Source organism: Panthera pardus, unplaced genomic scaffold (assembly GCF_024362965.1).
Source record: "Panthera pardus isolate Hobbes unplaced genomic scaffold, ASM2436296v1 HiC_scaffold_8, whole genome shotgun sequence".
Classification (NCBI taxonomy): domain Eukaryota; kingdom Metazoa; phylum Chordata; class Mammalia; order Carnivora; family Felidae; genus Panthera; species Panthera pardus.
This window is the reverse complement of record NW_026527013.1, coordinates 140,158,641-140,175,958: the sequence shown is the minus strand read 5'-3', so window position 1 is coordinate 140,175,958 and position 17,318 is coordinate 140,158,641. Positions and strand designations below refer to the sequence as shown.

The following is a 17,318-nucleotide window of genomic DNA, read 5'->3' as shown; positions in this document are numbered from 1 at the left end:
AAGCCCCGCGTCGGGCTCTGTGCTGACAGCTCAGAGCCTGGAGCCTGCTTCGGATTCCGTGTCTCCCTCTCTCTCTGCCGCTCCCCTGCTCATGCTCTGTCTCTCTGTGTCTCAAAAATAAATAAAAACATTAAAAAAAAAAAAGGACCTTATTGATGTTTGCATTAGAAATGCTAGTGGTAAGGGCGCCAGGGTGGTTCAGTCACGTGAGCATCCGACTTCGGCTCGGGTCACGATCTCACAGTCTGTGAGTTCGAGCCCCACGTTGGGCTCTGTGCTGACAGCTCAGCCCTCTCTCTCTGCCCCTCCCACCCCCCACGCTCTGTCTCTCTCTCTGAAAAATGAATAAACCTTAGAAAAAAAAATTTTTTTTAAAGAAATGCTAGTGGTAGAATAGTAGTTGTAATACAGTAATAGTAGCTAATATTTGTTAATGTTTGCCAGGCACTATTCTAAATACTTGACTAATTTCCCTCTTAAATCTGTGCTACAACTCAGGAGTATGATTTTACAGGGTGCCTGGGTGGCTCAGTCAGTTAAGGATCCGACTTCTGCTCAGGTCATGATCTCAAGGCTCATGAATTTGAACTCCACGTCAGGCTCTGTGCTGACAGCTCAGAGCCTGGAGCCTGCTTCAGATTCTCTGTCTCCTTTTCTCTCTGCCCCTATTCCAGTTGCATACACACACACACACACACACACACACACACACACACACACACACCCTTTGTCTCTCAAAAATAAACATTAAAAAAAAAAGTGTGATCTTGCAAATTATCTCCATTTCTCCAGATAAGGAAACCAGAATTCAGTGTGAATAGTGCTCTCCTGCTATTGTACTCCATTGTAGGCTACGTGGGGACCTTGGAAAAACAGGTGAAGAGATGGTGTAAGAACATAACCAAGGTTGTGTAGCTAGTAAGATGTGGAGCTAAATTTTGAACCTAGACAGTCTTCCTCCAGAACTCGTGTTCTTAACCATTGTATTATTTTTTATGAACATTCTTGGGTTGTTACTCCTGCCTGTACTATGTGGACTGTACCAAAACAGGCTCCATCCTGCTTACTTGACTTGTTTTGTCAAAGTAACTATACAGAATAAGTAGGAACAGAGGTAGTAAACTGGATTTCATTTTGTGCAAAAATCTTCATATGGATTATAGGTAGATCATGTTAATGGGGTAGGTATTTAAAAGGCCTGGCTATGTTTATTTTTACATTTTTTACATTCATGTTTATTTTTACATTTACTAACTGCCATTCCAACTGCTCAGAGAACCTTACTGAACCTGAGTTTTTTACTCCTATAAACTTCCAGATTAAGCTTTCCTGATCACTTTACAAATAATTCTATTTAAAGATCTTCAGTGTTGCTGAGTGGCTTCTAGACTAATTTTAGTAATTTTCAGAATGGCCTATTTCAAATCTCCCTAGGCTTCTCATATTTCATTCAGATTAATCATACACCACACACTTCAAAAGAAAAAGAAGCTTATCAGTTTGAGCCTTGCAAACAAAAAGATGGCAGCAAAGTTGATGCCCCCTTTCTTCTATCTGGGTACTGAGCGCAGAATATTCAAATTTCTCCCATTCTTTCCTTTGGGATGGAAATGATTTACATCTAGGATGACCGTATAATTTTTCATTCAGCCTGTAAATGATTTTGAGAGAAGTGTTAATACTTTCATAAGGATGGGGTTCTGGGGTAGCTCGGTTGAGCATCCGACTCTTGATTTTGGCTCAGGTCATGATTCCAGGGTTGTGGGATCAAGACCTGCATTGGGCTCCGTGCTGAACGTGGAGCCTGCTTAATACTCTTGTCTCTCTCTCTCTCTGTCTCTCTGTCTCTCTCCCCCACTCATGTTCTCTCTCTCTAAAAGAAAAAAATTCCATAAGGTAACAGGAATAAACTATGACTGTCACGGGCAAACAGGGTATGTGGCGCCCACTGGAGTAAGGAAGGCTCAGTTTTGAGGGCTGCCTTCCTTTCTACCCCAGAAGTTGGAAAAGTAGTCTTACCTGAATAGAAATGACAGGATGTCAGCAGTGGCAGCCATTGTGAGCCACCAGGACTCAGGTTTCATTGTGTTTCTTCATTATCTGTTACTCCCTGCGCCCCTACCCCCCTCAGAATTGGGGGGATGGAAGAAAAGGAGTTTATCTTTGTCATTTCCTTTTCTAATCCTAAAGTGCAGTTACAGGAGTGAAGCTAATTGAGCTTTTCGCTGCAAAGCGGATTTATTTTCAAGCACAACGAGGATACTAGACAAAAGTGAAAGCAGTCTTCTGTCAAATGGAGATCAAGATTCTTAGGTAGCTGACTTTGGGACCTACTACAATGGGAAGGCTTGCTGTGTTGCCCTCGGAACTTGTCTCTACCTGATGCTTTAGCAGGCTTTTCAAACAGATACACTTTGGGCCAGCTCTTCTAATTCCTTCTGCCCACCAGGATGGTATTCCAGATAGTCTGTGTTCTGTTTATCCAGGAACTCTCCCATGAAGTCTAAGAGATCAGTTCCACTGTTCTCAGAAGCTAAGGTCTTCAGGTCTTGCAGGACCTTCCTTCACACGTGCTCCAACTGCAAGAGCAGACATCAGAGTTTGTACGCCTCTTCCCAGTTCTTTACATCAGGCTCCAGTCACTGGAAGACAGATGCTACCCTCATGTTTTCTCTGTCAAAGGGAGGAAATCAACAATGTTCTGTATAAGAAAATTCCCACATACAGGCTAATACCAACCTTTGCCTTTTCCTCCCAGCCTCCGTGGTTACATAAACACTCCTATGCAAGTGTGTTGTGCGGTCTAGGGTAAAGTAGCAAATCGCTGAACATACCATGAGTATTTTCCAACTGAGGGTAGAATATTCTTTAAAACTCAGTACTTGGGGCGCCTGGGTGGCTCAGTCGGTTAAGCGTTCGACTTCAGCTCAGGTCACGATCTCGTGGCCCGTGAGTTCAAGCCCCGCGTTGGGCTCTGGGCTGATGGCTCAGAGCCTGGAGCCTGCTTCCGATTCTGTGTCTCCCCCTCTCTCTCTGCCCCTCCCCCGTTCATGCTCTGTCTCTCTCTGTCTCAAAAATAAATAAACGTTAAAAAAAAATGTTAAAAAAAATAATAAAACTCAGTACTTAACTAACGGGATTGCTGCCCATGCTACAATAATAGTAATACTACCTTTTTGAGAACAAAGTAAATGAAAAGGTAGACGTTTGGTTTAGAGGAGGATCAAGAGGTTTATTTTTAATAGAATTCACAAAAAATCAAAGTGGGAATGTGATGTGTGATTTGAGTTACTGATGGGGACCGGAGAAGTTTATTTAAAAGTGTTTATTTAGAGGCAATAAACCAAAACTCTAGTTAGTGAAGGAAAGTAGCTGACGATTGAGAAAAATAGTGAATTAGAATAGGCTACCCCTAAATCCTAATGTCTTAACAACAGAAGTTTGTTTCTTGCTCATATTACAGGTCTAATGAGGGCTGACAGTTCTTGAAAGAGTCACTCAAGGGATCTGAGCTGAGGATGATGCCATTTCAACACATGCTTCCATAACCATAGGGCAGGAGATTTCTCATGATCTTCCAATATCATGTTTGTTTGCTTGCTTCCGGATGAACATTTTATGCATTTCTAAAGATAAACATTACTGTTTTATAACAATGTTTCATTTTACTCTCTTTTTCTATCACTGGAGGGCTGATTCCTTTTCTCAGGGTAAAACAGATCTACAATCCCTACCTAAGTACCAGACTTCAAGAATGTTCATAATTCATTTGGAAGCAAAAGCTGACCTGAATTGGTCTTTATCTCACTTTAATGTGAATGTGAATATATTTTTGTCACAGATTTAATGTATTTGATTCTGGACTATTTCCCCAGACCTACTGACAGTGTTACAGAATATACAGCATATGCTCATATTACCTTTCAAAAATCTGCAAAATCTGAATTCAAACACATTTGTCCCTTAAAGTTTCAGAAAAAAGTTTTCAGAAAAAAAAAAGCATATATATAGTTTCTTAACAAGCTCACAGAGGTATGATCCAAACTTAATCCATATAAATAATTTCTAAAAGCATAATTTTCAGGTCCTTGGTTTTCTAAATTCTTCTAATATATTTTTCTAATACATTCATTTATATCAAAATACATTTTGGCCTGGAGTAAACAATGAGAAATACTTTGAAATGTTTGATTTCATACAGCCAGTAGGTGGCATCTTTGTAAAAATAAAAGCACATTAGGGGCGCCTGGGTGGCTCAGTGGGTTAAGTGTTGACTTCAGCTGATCTCACAGTTTGTGATCTCACAGTTCGTGAGTTCAAGCCCCATGTCGGGCTCTGTGCTGGCGGTTCAGAGCCCAAGGCTTGCTTCAGATTCTGTGTTTCCCTCTCTGCGCCCCTCCCCTGCTCACACTCTTTCTCTCTCTAAAAAATAAATAAACATAAAAAAAAAAAAGCACATTAAAAGATCTGTCTATTGTATAAATAAATACTGAGATAAGAAAAGATGGATGTTTCATGAGAAATAAAGTTAAGTCATTTTGAGCAATAACTCCTGAGAAAATGCATAAGTTTATTGTGAAAAGTAAAATGTAAAATGAAATTTAAAAAATTACTTTTCCACTTTCAGAATTGAGATTCTTTTTCCTGGTGGTTGTTTTCAGCCTGCATTTACATTTATTTTGTAGAACCAAACAACTATATGTTTGTGTGTATATTTGTGTGTGTATGTATATGTATGTATGTATGTGCATGTGTGTGTATGTGTGTGATTTTGATGTGTAATAACCACTCCCACCTGTAAAGACTAACTCAGAAACCCACCAATTTAAGTTAGGCTCATATATTTTAAGACAGTTGTGTAAGATCATTTCCACAGCAAAGTATAAATAAAATATGAACGTATCGTGGGTATCAAGTCACATTTAACACTGTGAAGTACTTCAAGTTTTCTATCACCAGGTTTTCCTTCCTCCATCTCCTGCCTCTATGCCTACACCTCACAAGCAGGACAGTGCATGATAAATTTTAAAGAGAGCCAGCACAGTGAGTGTTTAAAACCAATGGAATTCTCGTTACTAGTAAAATTTAAGATACACTATGATTTTGGAGATGGCAATAGAAGAGTGGAAGAAGTTTACATATCTCCAATCACACCTGGTTTACCCATGAGAGACTAACCCTAGGGGTTATATGAATGCTTCCCCCTCTTTTCTCAGCTCTTTGTGAATATGTGGAATCATGAAGTGATTTAAACAAATTTGCTTTTATTTAAAACCATTATTGGGGCGCCTGGGTGGCGCAGTCGGTTAAGCGTCCGACTTCAGCCAGGTCACGATCTCGCGGTCCGTGAGTTCGAGCCCCGCGTCAGGCTCTGGGCTGATGGCTCGGAGCCTGGAGCCTGTTTCCCATTCTGTGTCTCCCTCTCTCTCTGCCCCTCCCCCGTTCATGCTCTGTGTCTCTCTGTCCCAAAAATAAATAAAAAACGTTGAAAAAAAAAAATTTAAAACCATTATTAAAGCTGACTATATTTGAGAATATAATACATATTTTATATTGTTCTAGTAAGAAACTGTCATAAAATGGGATGAAGACATTGAGAAAAATGACACTGGACATTAAGAAGTTATTGGGGGCATGAGAATGTAATTTCAGTGGAACGGTATAAAGGACTGAAGACATTGAACATTATGAATGAAGAATGGACTTTTACTATCTACGACAAAAATTTTAATTTAATCAACCTTACGTGCCTTTTAACCATCAAAGTGTGTTAAACAACATAGAATAGTCGTTTAAAATTGAGGTCTGGAATCAGACTGGGTTTAATCCTGGCTCCCCACTAAACCTCTCTGAGCCTTAGTTTCCTCATTAAGTAAAACGAGGCTAATCATAATTCCTCTTTAATAAAAACCTTGTAAGGATTAAATTAGAAATATATGTGAAGTGCTTAGTAACAAAATACTTAATAAGTATTAGCTATTATTATGAAGCTACGTAATATCTGTCACAACATTTGTAACAGGAATATAATTGATCCTTTCCCCCAATAACATGTGCTGCTTTAAAAACCTTCTTAATTTAAAGAATTTACAGTGATAGAAAAAACCTTTATAATTCCGTGATTAACCAAAGCTTTGCTTCTCCTGACTTAAAAGAATAGCTCCTGTCTCCCTTTTCTCTTTGGCTACCAGGAAGCTAAGAGCCAAGTTCTAATATTTACAAAGGCAAGCAGGCACGCATTGTGTACAACAATCTTCTCTTGTCAAGGTCTTCACTCTCACTTTATATTTACATATAATTACATTACACATAATATATTACATACCATTTTTTAGATCTATAAGCCAAACTGCTTTCAGCTTTTGTTTCGGAGAACTGTGCCCTGCCGCAAGTTTAAGTGAGAGTCTGGAGGGTAGCGGCCGATTCACTTTAGGACGTAGGTACCCAGCACAGAAACACCCTGCCGCCAGCTTTCTCCTCCTCGCCCCCGATCCCGCCCAGGTCACGCTCAGATCCGGTTCAGGACCCGCTTCAGGTCCAGCTCCTCCCTTCGCCACACCCCTCCTCCCGCCCCTCGCCCCTAGCTCCGCCCCTCTCCTTCCCTCCCCCGCTTTACTTTCCAGCGCGGGCACCGCCTCTTCTCGCGTGAGCGGGGCGGGGCGGGAGGAGGTGGCGCCGGGGCCGTTGCTAGGATATGGCCGGCAACACAGAATGTGGCGGGTGCGGACGCTGCTTCCTCTGAGAGATTTTTGAGAAACCTGTGCGACCCAAGTAGCTGCTTTTCTGAGTCAGGTAGGAGGACAGGTTCTGGCTGCCCTCCCTTGGCCCCACCCTCAGACCGGCCTTGAACCGGTGACAGGCGCTGAACTCCCAGAACTTTGTACGGGGCGCTGATCCCTCCAGGGCTCTGGGGACTGCTTGGCGGCTGGACACTGTTCCACCTTTGCTTCAGAAACCGTGCAAAGCATCCCATCTTTCTTAGTTCCTTTTCTGGCTCTGGATCCCAGGTTTGGGATTCGGAAGCAGCAGCAGCAAGGCGGGAGGTGTACCTCATCTTCCACCCGGAGTGCTTATCACGGTAGTAGTAGTAGTAGGTAGGCATCCATGGGGACCATTTTGAGTCTTTTCTAAATAGAGGGCTTTCATGCTTTCCTCCTTGGCACTCTCCTCTCCACCCACGGTCTTTGCTGTACCTCTTAAAAAACGTAAAAATTAAACAGGTTTATTTGGTAGAAGGCAAAACTGGATCCCAGCCTTACTGGTTCCATCAACATTCTACATATATCAGTGAAATCATGCAAACTGTAAGTGAAAGGGGGACATTTTTGTATGCAATCATCATAGGGACTACTTTGGACAATTTTTTTAAAGACGAAAACATTTACGTTTGAGTAGGTAAAGGTAAAAGTGATAAAAAGTTCAAACAGTAAAAAGACTGTGCAGTGAAAATCTGTTTTATGCTTCAAGGACCCGGCCTTGAGACAGTAGTGTGTTATTGAGACCATCTGGACTGGATTCCTGACCGAACCCAGTAAAGGTCCTGTATAAACTCTTTAAGATTCTGGCTGGTGGGTCCAGAGATCTGCTGTCTTGCAGCTGCCAAAGATAAGCCTTGTTTGTAAGTTCCCTTGCTTATTAAACTTGCCACCTACCATTCTGGAATGCTGCCTCTTTCTTTGGTTTCTTCTTGCGTTCCATGTATGGGGCTCAGTTTCGGATTTAACCCCGGGGAACTCTAGAGGTTGTAAACCAACAGCTTTGCTTTTTTACTTAATTGAATCGTAAAGTATGTAGCTTTTAGAATTGGCTTAGCATAGTTCATTTGAGATTTGCCCATGTTGTATGATCAATATTTTATTCCTTTTTTTATTGATGAGTAGTATTCCATTTTATGAGTGTCTCCTATGTGCAGCCATGCCTCAACTAAGGAACATTTGTGTTGTTTCCAGTCTTTGGTGATTAAGAATAAAGCCTTTATGGGGCGCCTCGGTGGCTCAGTCGGTTAAGTATCTGACTTCAGGTCAGCTCATGATCTCATGGTTTGTGGATTCCAGCCCCGTGTCAGACTCTGTGCTGACAGCTTGGAGCTCGGAGCCTGGAGCCTGCTTTGGATTCTGTGTCTCTCCCCTCCCCCCCCCCCCCCCCCCCCCCCGCCCCTCTCTTGCTCATGCACTGTCTCTTTCTCCCAAAAGTAAACATTTAAAAAATCAAAAAAGAATAAAGCATTTATAGACTTTTGTATACAGATTTTGTAGGTGTGTAGTTTTTCATTCCCTCTGGGTAAAGGACACAGATTGCTGGGTCATATGATAAGCATATATTTAATTTTATAAGAAAACTGACAGTTATTTTAAGTGCCATACAATTTTCGTTTCCACCATCAAGGTATAAGAAGTCCGCTTGTCTTCATACTCACTAGCGCTTGCTATTGTTGGGCTAAAAATATATATATATTTGAAGTTCCATTTCTTTAATAACGAATGACATTGAGCATCTTCTCATGTGCTTGTTCTCAGGCCAGGGCTAGAATGAGGCAACTGGGTCCCAAACTTAGGAGTCATCTATTTTTAGGTGCACCTGCAACTATAGCACAGCGCGGGTGCTGCATTGCTCCTGTGCCGCTCTAGTCTTGACCCCGCTTATTTGTCTTCTGAAGGATATTCTTTGTTGACTTGCCTGTTTAAATATTTTACTCATTTTTAAACTACTTTTCTTGTTGAGTTTTGAGAGTTCTCTATATATTCTGGCTACAAGTCCTTGATCAGATATGAGCTTTGTAAAAAATTGCCCCCCGGGCTATGGTTTGTCTTTTTATTCTTCTAGGTGTGTTTTTAGAAGAGCAAAAGTTCTTGATTTTGTTGTTATTGCTGTTTTAGAAGAGGACATCTTGGCCATTTTAGCAGGGGGAGGATGACCCACCAGACGGAGACAAAAGCATTACCTCAGCCTCTCCGAAGGAATGGGAGGACTATGTTTGCCAGGAATCAGGGCTTCCTTATGAGACTCTTTCTAATCAGGCCATTATGCCCCATTATGGGAGAAAATAACCAAAAGGAAGATTTTTTTTTTTTTTTGTAAGTGAGAGCCTAAAGAAGTTTCTTGAATGTTTTAAAAATTGAGCTTTTGTTCAGTTTTTTTTTTTTCTCATTTCACTTTTTCTCTTTATTGTTTTGGAATTTTAAACCTTTATCTCAGCTCTTTTATTGGTTGTACTTGAAATTCACCTATGCATATTTAATTTAACAAAGTCTAGGGTTAAGAATATCATATCCCTCAATTTTGTAAATAGTATAAGGATTTGAGAACAGTTCATGCTCATCTTTCCCTTCCTAATTACATATTACTATTGTCTAATATTTCAATTTTCTGTTATTTTGTGTTGACAGTATTTGTTTGGGGTTTACCCATATGTTTATAATTTATTTGTTCACCTCTCCTTTTGTACTTTGGACTTCGGTTGAGCCCATTTTCCTCCATCAAATGTATCCTTTACAAGTCCTTAGAGTAGACATCTTGGTGGTAACTTATTTGTTAAGTGTTTCAAAAGATAATTTTGCTAAGTGCACAGTTTTAGGTTGATAGTTCTCTTCTTTTAATTAGTCCATCGTTGCCGTGACTTCTGTATTTCTGATGAGAAATCTACAGTGAGTTTACTTTTCTCCTTTGTATTAATGTTAACAAATTAATGTAATTCAAAACCGTAGATGATATGTACTTTATCACTGTATGCTTTCCAGACCTTCTCTTTGTTATTCTGTAATGTAATTACAACATATATGGCTTTGAATTGTGTTTACTTGCCCTGTTAAGTGCATATTTATGTTATGCTTCTTGGGTCTTTGGATCCATATTTTTTATCAGCTTTGTGAAATTCTCAGCCACTACCTTTAAAAATATCTTCTCTCTTCCATCTTTTTGTTTTCTCTGGGATTCCAATGTGACCTATACTAGATCAGGGGCTGGCAGACTCTTTCTGAAAAGGGCTTCTCAGGCCACGTGCAATCTCTGTTGCATATTCTTCGTTGTTTTTTATTTTCAAGTACAAAACCATTCTCAGCTCACGGTAAGATCTACTTACCAGTAAAATAGGCTAGACTTTCTTTTTCTCTTTTGCATGGCCCTTAATCTCATACTTTTCATCTCCTTATCTCTTTACAGCATTCTATATAAAATCTTTTTATTTATCTTCTAGTTCATTAATAATTCTCTCTTGAACTCTAATGCTATGTTCATTGAATTCCATAAGTATATATTTTTATTCCAGATATTCCATACTTTTGGAAATTTGTCACCTAGTAGACAGAGAACTTCACTGACTAACGTTATTTTTTTTCTATATAAGGATTTGTGCTTAACGTGTTAGCCCTCAACACAACTTTCCCATCTCACTACTGGTCCAAGTTCTAGTCTGCCCCCTGCTGGGCCACTTCTCCCATCCTCCCTTCCATCCTCCCTTCCACCCTCCCTTCCTGGCTGCCAGCTTTTTAAGGTAGGCTTCCTGCTCTGCTGGCTCTTCACTGCTCTGATTCAGCTCCTGCCCCTGCAGCCTGGCTGTTGGCTGCCCTAGCCCACCCTGGGCCCAAGCTCCTGGATGCTGTCATACTGTCTCCCAAGCCAAAGCTCTTGGTTGCTGTAGCTCAGGCCCTAGCCAGCTCCAAGATCCTCCCACAGTTTGTTGATATGTTTGTTCTGGGGAACAGAGGTCATTGGAGACCTCTGCTACGATTTGTGAGAGCAAAGCTACCGCAAAGAGTGTTTACTATCTGGGGTACGGTTGCTGTGGAGCCGGCAGAATCCTTGGAGCTTCTAATCAATTGTAGTCTCAGAAGCATAAATCCTGTGTTAGGTTGTGTTTAGAAAAAAAAAAAAAACTATTCAAATAAGTCCTTTCACAAGGCATTGTTCATTGACTAAGGAAGAGGTGACAATAGGTTTTAAAATATTTTTAAATATGTTCTTGACAGTAGATCTTTCTCAAATTTATTGTGCTTTGAGGTCCTCTTTTGGTGTAATTTTTACTTTCTGTGTTGTTTTTATTAAAAATTCACCAGTGTTTTTACCTGATGCCATTGCTAAAATAATCAGTATTTTTAAAAAATAATGAGCAACATTGCACTATGTATCCCAGCAATGAATTTGATATTTGGTATAGAAATTTTTATGTGTAATAAATGTATTTATGTTTCTTGGTTCAGGAAAATGTCTGATCAGAAAGAAGAATTTGTTGCTCAGAATACTGTTAATGCATCAGAAGAAAATGATGATGCTTTTGAGACTATCAATATTCCGGTTCCCTCAGAAGAGCTTCCGGAGTCTGATCAAACTGAAGATAATGAATCTGAAGTAGCACTGTCTGGTGAGGGCCATGGCACACATGCTGAGGAGGAAAGTAGCCAGAGGTTACCAAGCCTGGAACCAAACGACGAAGAACAACCTGTGGGAGAGGTTATGTTGCCCAAACACGCTTCATATTCTCCAAGACATTCTCCAAAGCACTATCGAACTGAATATGATAATGCAATGCTGCCAGCCAGAGGGTATTCTGGATCTCTGACACTTCTCAATAAAATACAGGCCATAAAGGAATCTCTGAAAACATCAATGAAAGATTCCTTAGCAACAGGTATTACCTAGGGAAGATAGGATATTCTGTACCTCATGTCGAAGAATGTTTACTTTTTTAAATTTGTTTTTGTTTAAGGTTTGTTTTATATGTGATATTACATACTTTCCCTATCCCTTTCCCTTATCCACAAAACTTCTGTAGCTACTGCCACTGCATTGCTAATTATGTGTGAAGCTTCTCTATTGTGCAGGGTACTATTTTCCCTAAATAGATGAGCACTATTAAACTTTAAGTTGATGCTGATCTGTTTTTCCTAAGTGAAGTAGGTTTTTTAAATGTTTAGGGACCTTGGAAAATGGTGGACAAATTGTTGAGTATAACTGTAATTCTTTGACATGCCTCTTTGGAATTGATTCTTCATAGCTGGCAAGAAAGAGTTGGAATGGGACTTGACTCCAGAGAGCCTAGTTCCATCTCTAGTGGTCATTCCTCACATCTTGTTACTTTTACATAATTCTAGGCTTCTGTTTAGTGTTAACTTTATATTTAGCTTCAGAAAAACTGTCGTTGTCTTGCATTATAGGTTAATTTTAAAGGCATAATGTTGATGCCATGTAGGAGTCATTACTACGTGGTTAGTAACAAAGCCAAAGTGGGGTGGCAAGAAGGGGGCTGCACATAGAACCATCCTAGTTGGGTGATTCACTGATTGCTCCTCCTCTCTCTTGTCCGTGAGTTTTGAAATTGTTCATCCATAGGGTGAAGAACATGGGCTATCATTTAACAATTAAACAGCAGCTTAGTTTGGCTGGTAAAATGTAGCTTTTGAATCCAGTGGGGGCAGAGTACCCTTGTGTGGCACGTCAATACAAGTAAAGAATGAGAAGGAGGAAGGAGAAGAAAGTAATCAAGCCCAATTATACGTAACTGAAGCTGTTATCCTTCAGTTTCATTATTCACAATAAATTTAGGCTCCATTTGTTTGTTTATTTATTTTTTAAAGTAATCTGTATGCCCAACGTGGGTCTCGAACTCATAACCCTGAAATCAAGAGTTGCATGCTCTACCAGCTGAGCTAGCCAGGCACCCCTGGGCTCTATTTTTTGATATTTCTGTGATTTCCTGATACTTTAGCTTTTAACAAACACATGGTGATTAAGATAAAGTTGTCTTGGTCCTGTACTTCCTGAGACTCACAAATTCCTTCACATACCACTCCTTCCCAAAGCTTAGGAAGTCACTGCTATGAAAATTTTAAAATGTATTAACCATAGAATTTTGAATCCATAAAACAGCTAAAATAGCCTTCTGATAATATCTGCGAAAGTGTTTTCTTTGTTGATAGCTGTGAAAACAAGTTTTAACAATCTCAACCTTAACATTGACAATACCTAGTTAAATTTCATTCTGAGATTTAAAAAAAATTTTTTTTTAATGTTTATTTTTGAGAGATTGAGAGACAGAGTATCAGTGGGGGAGGAGCAGAGAGAGAGGGAGACGCCGAATCTGGAGCAGGCTCCAGACTCTGAGCTGTCAGCACAGAGCCTCACGTGGGGCTCGAACCCACGTACCATGAAATCATGACCTGAGCTGAAGTCGGACGCTCAACCGACTGAGTCACCCAGGCGCCCTTCATTCTGAGATTATTAATAAATGTCTCATTTAGCTTTATGAAAATTGTCATGTGTCAGGCATCTAGAAGTATACAAAACTTTTTTGGCCTACAGTGTGCACTCTACCCTCCAACTTACTTATTACATCTTCTCCATTATAATTTAAAGTCTATAGATGTAAAAGAAGAACGTTTACCCCAGTATAATCAGCTTTTAAATACTATGTTTCCCTCCTATAATTTGTGAACAGTTTTTTTGTTATCAACATGTGTCTTGATTTCTTATTTTATAGAATGTGTAATGAACCGTATAATGTCCATTTTTGTGAAAAGTAGATTTGTGTGCAGTTATTCTAGATGTTTGTAATGAACAGTGATTTCCTGCCTTGCATTTTGGCGATATAGACATAAATCAATTATGCGAGGAAGAATGGGGCACCTGGGCGGCTCAGTCAGTCAGGCGCCCGACTCTTGGTTTCAGCTCAGGTCATGATCTTGTGGTTTGCGAGTTCGAGTCTCACATTGGGCTCTGCACTGACAGTGTGGAGTCTGCTTGAGATTCTCTTTCCCTCTGTCTGTACCTGCTCTGCTCACTTGCTCTCTCTCTCTCTCTCAAAATAAATACACATTTAAAAAATTATGGGAAGAGGAATGGACTTAGTATTAGACACCTTCTATTTTGAAAATTTCTTTATTGACTTTTCTTAACTTCATGAATAATCACTGATTTACTAATGCATGCTATCAATGTGTAATCAAAGTATGCACATTCATAAGTTCAGGGACACCCTCTAGGTCTTAGGGTCTCCCCTTCCAATACTCAGTACACAGAAATGCTTGAGTTTCTGAGATGCTCCTGTGTTTATATCTGAGTAATGTAATACCAGATACCAATACCAAATTAGTACCAAATAATACCAGTATAACAGCAGATATTGGAAATCTTTAAAAGTAGTTTAGCTTTATTTCTTTCTTATTTCTTGTGGTATTTTGAGCAAAGAGGTAATCCTGAAAGTACATTGATCCTCATAGCAGAGACTGGAATAATGATCTGAACTTTGAAGCTAGATTTGGGGGAGCAGGTATTGACTACTGATGCTAATTCTTGAGATTCTGAGTTAATTTTCAAAACCAAAACTGAATGTCACTTCTCATAGCATTTGAAAAGTAATTCTTATCATGGAGGTACAGTAGGGGAACATGGCAGAGGCAACCTGCATTCTGTGTGGTTAAAAATTGTCCCATAATTTTCTATCTGCTTATGCACTGGGTTGCTGACCCTTGCTTTTGACTATGATTCTTTCTTTTCTCTTTTTATCTACAGTAAAAGTTGTACTTTTTCCTGTGGGCCAGGAAATTATAATGCCTTTTAAAATAGACTCCATTGTAAAGTACCTCAAGGATCATTTTTCATACGTATTAAGTATCCCATCTAACGTACTGCAGATGAGATATTCAGGTAAGCTTGGAAGCGAATAAAACTTATCAAGACTTCTTTAGTTTTAATGTGTAGGTAAACAAGATCTTTAATTTGTTAAATGAAATATCTTGATATTTACTATTTGAACATTATATTGTGATTATACATTCATTCAACTCATTTTTATTGAGTACATACTTGTTCTAAATACTTTGCTAAGAACTGAAGATGTAGAGAAACATGAAACAAAACTTTGTCGGTTTACAGACTAGTCAGAAAGATGATATATGCAATAGTTAACCACATAATGTGCAAATGTTTGAATGGAGATATGCTCAAAAAGCTGTGAGAACAGAGAGGAAGGAAACTGGGAGGTTCTAGAAAGCTTCATTTAATAAAAGTGACAATACGTGAGCTGAGTCCCAAAGAGGTGAGAAAACCTGGGACTTCAGGGAAGTGGTAAGAAGTTTAGAGTGGCTGGAAGTAGATGCTGTGTGGTGAGTAGGAGGCAATGAGGTTGAAAGAAGTAGATAAGGATGAGCATGTATAAAATAAGAAGAGGACTGAAAATGATTTATCTGTCAGTCCTTATACAGTAAGGTGAATTCACATTCCCTGTTGTTCAAGTTTACTTATATTTTGTGGGCAATATTGGACAGCCCACTTTATAGTAGCTTTGTGTCATGGGAGGATTTAGTCTTTGTAACTGTGATATAATTAGTAAAACCATGATAGTTAAATAAATGTTTCTATAGAATATGTCTGCACAGATCCTAATATTTTCATTTTAAAAGTTTTGGTACTAACTTAAAAAGATGCCACCAAAAAGTTTCCAGGGAAATAAGAACATTTTTTGTGTGTGGGAAAATCCTAAATACTAAAAAGGATTAAGCCACACCTGTTAAGTTCCTCCTTGTCAAATCAGAGAAAATAATCAGTTCAATTTCAAAATTATTTTTAGAAAACTATTATAATGAATGTGCTGTAATACTAAGATGTTCATGTATTCAAACAACTGATTATTAAGGTTGGTTAGGGAAACAATACTAAAATTTAAACTTATTAGTAATAACAATCATGATAGTTAATTTATTGAGCACATATTGTGTACTAGTCCTATAAAATGTTTTGCCTATATTATCACATTATCATTCAACCCACATAACAACCCTTTGACGTAGGTATTATTAACTTTTTTTTTGAAAGAAGGAAACTAAAGCTTGGGAAACTAGCATAAATTCACATAGCTAATGATTGTTAGAGTCTGAACTTAAATATAGGTATGACTCCAAAAAGGGAATTGGAAATTGTTTGGCATTATATACAAGGTGAAGTTCAAAACTGGAGAAGAGAGAGCACTTTGAGACTGGAGTAGCTAACTAGTGGTACCTGAGACTAATCTTTGTTCTTTGCACTTCATGACCTTTCTTCTTTATGTGTAAGTGCCAGGCATCACCACTGGGTAACAGGGTTATGTCAGCCATGACAATTAAAGAGCTTGATTCTGTGTCAATCGCCCTCTAAGACAGGTGCTTCTCTTAGTACTAGAATTGGAGTTCAAATTGGGACTAAGCCTACTATACAAACTAGAGGAATGAAGAGAAGAAGGCTCTGGGAATCTATATTCGTTTTCTATAGCTGTTATAACGACCACAAGTTTAGTAACTTAAAGCAACACATGATTTCTCTTATTGCTCTGGAGGCCAGAAATCCTGGATCAGTTTCACTCACATGAAGCTGACATACAGGCAGGGCTGTTCTCCCTCTGGAGGTTCTGGGGACAATCTGCTCCCTTGCCTTTTCCACTTCTAGAGTTGTATACCTTGCATTCATTGGCTTGTGGCCCCTTCCTCCATCTAAAGCAAGCAGAAGAACATCTTCAAATCTCTCTCTGCTTCTGTCTTATCATCTTCTCTATAGTCAAATCTCCCTTCCTTCCTCTGTAAAGGCATTGTGATTACATTTAGAACACACTTAGATAATCCAGGATAATCTCCCGATTTCAAAAATTTTAACTTAATAAAATTTGCAGTCATCTTTGCCATATAAGGTAAGATTCATTGGTTCTGGGGATTAGGACATGGATATATTCTGGGGCCATTATTCAACCTATTACAAAGCCCGTATAACATTCATGTTAATTTTCTAAGTTAAGAATTTGGGGTGTGGAATTGAAACTCAAGGATCTTTATACTTTCTTAAACATAGCAAAAATAGACTGGTGGTATCTGATGTATTTCTAAGAATTAATGTAACAAAACCTTTGCTATGTTCAAATTCCCAATTGTAATTTAGGATGACCATTCATTGGAAGAGTCATATATATTCTATCAAAACAGCAGCCAATAACATTACACATATTTTTGTATTCCTTAAAATAGAGAAATAAAATTGGAGTCAATTTATAGAATAAACCAATGAAGGGGGATAGAAGTAAAAAAGATACAAAATAACATAAAAATATAGTGGTGTACACTTTTTCCAGCACAAAGCTGAAGCTTAACTCTACTTTTCCATGAATTTACTAATATGAGTTCCTGATTATAGAAACAGAAAGAGAAGGATTCTTTGGAACTCTGAGTATATGCTTTTCTGCATTGGAGACAGGAGTGGGTATTACAATAATCAAATTTTCCCTGAATTAGATATGTCCTGTGCTTACACACATTGTGATTTTTTTTAGAGAATCAATGTTTAGAATACGATTTTACTCATAGAAT

General features: G+C 38.9%; 1 protein-coding gene and 1 long non-coding RNA gene across 4 annotated transcripts in view; one reads left to right on the top strand and one right to left on the bottom strand.

Annotated features, from left to right (window-relative positions):
• Positions 1-1,484: 1,484 nt before the first annotated feature.
• Positions 1,485-6,548, bottom strand: LOC109268915 (uncharacterized). 2 transcript variants are annotated; one of them, XR_002080839.2, is made up of 3 exons: positions 6,326-6,548; positions 2,380-2,673; positions 1,485-1,651 (listed from the first exon to the last, which is right to left on the bottom strand). It is a non-coding gene; the product is annotated as an uncharacterized LOC109268915 (long non-coding RNA). The 2 variants fall into 2 exon arrangements; XR_002080838.2 differs by lacking the exon at positions 1,485-1,651 and having other exon boundaries at positions 2,214-2,673.
• Positions 6,549-6,697: 149 nt separating this feature from the next.
• IQUB (IQ motif and ubiquitin domain containing) overlaps positions 6,698-17,318 on the top strand; it is a 122,146-nt gene continuing 111,525 nt past the window's right edge. For both annotated transcript variants that reach the window (XM_019452603.2, XM_019452602.2), the window contains exons 1-3: positions 6,698-6,792; positions 11,196-11,623; positions 14,503-14,637. In XM_019452603.2, the coding sequence (XP_019308148.2) occupies positions 11,200-11,623; positions 14,503-14,637 (559 nt within the window). In that variant the 5' untranslated portion in view covers positions 6,698-6,792; positions 11,196-11,199. The remainder of the gene's footprint in view (positions 6,793-11,195; positions 11,624-14,502; positions 14,638-17,318) is intronic.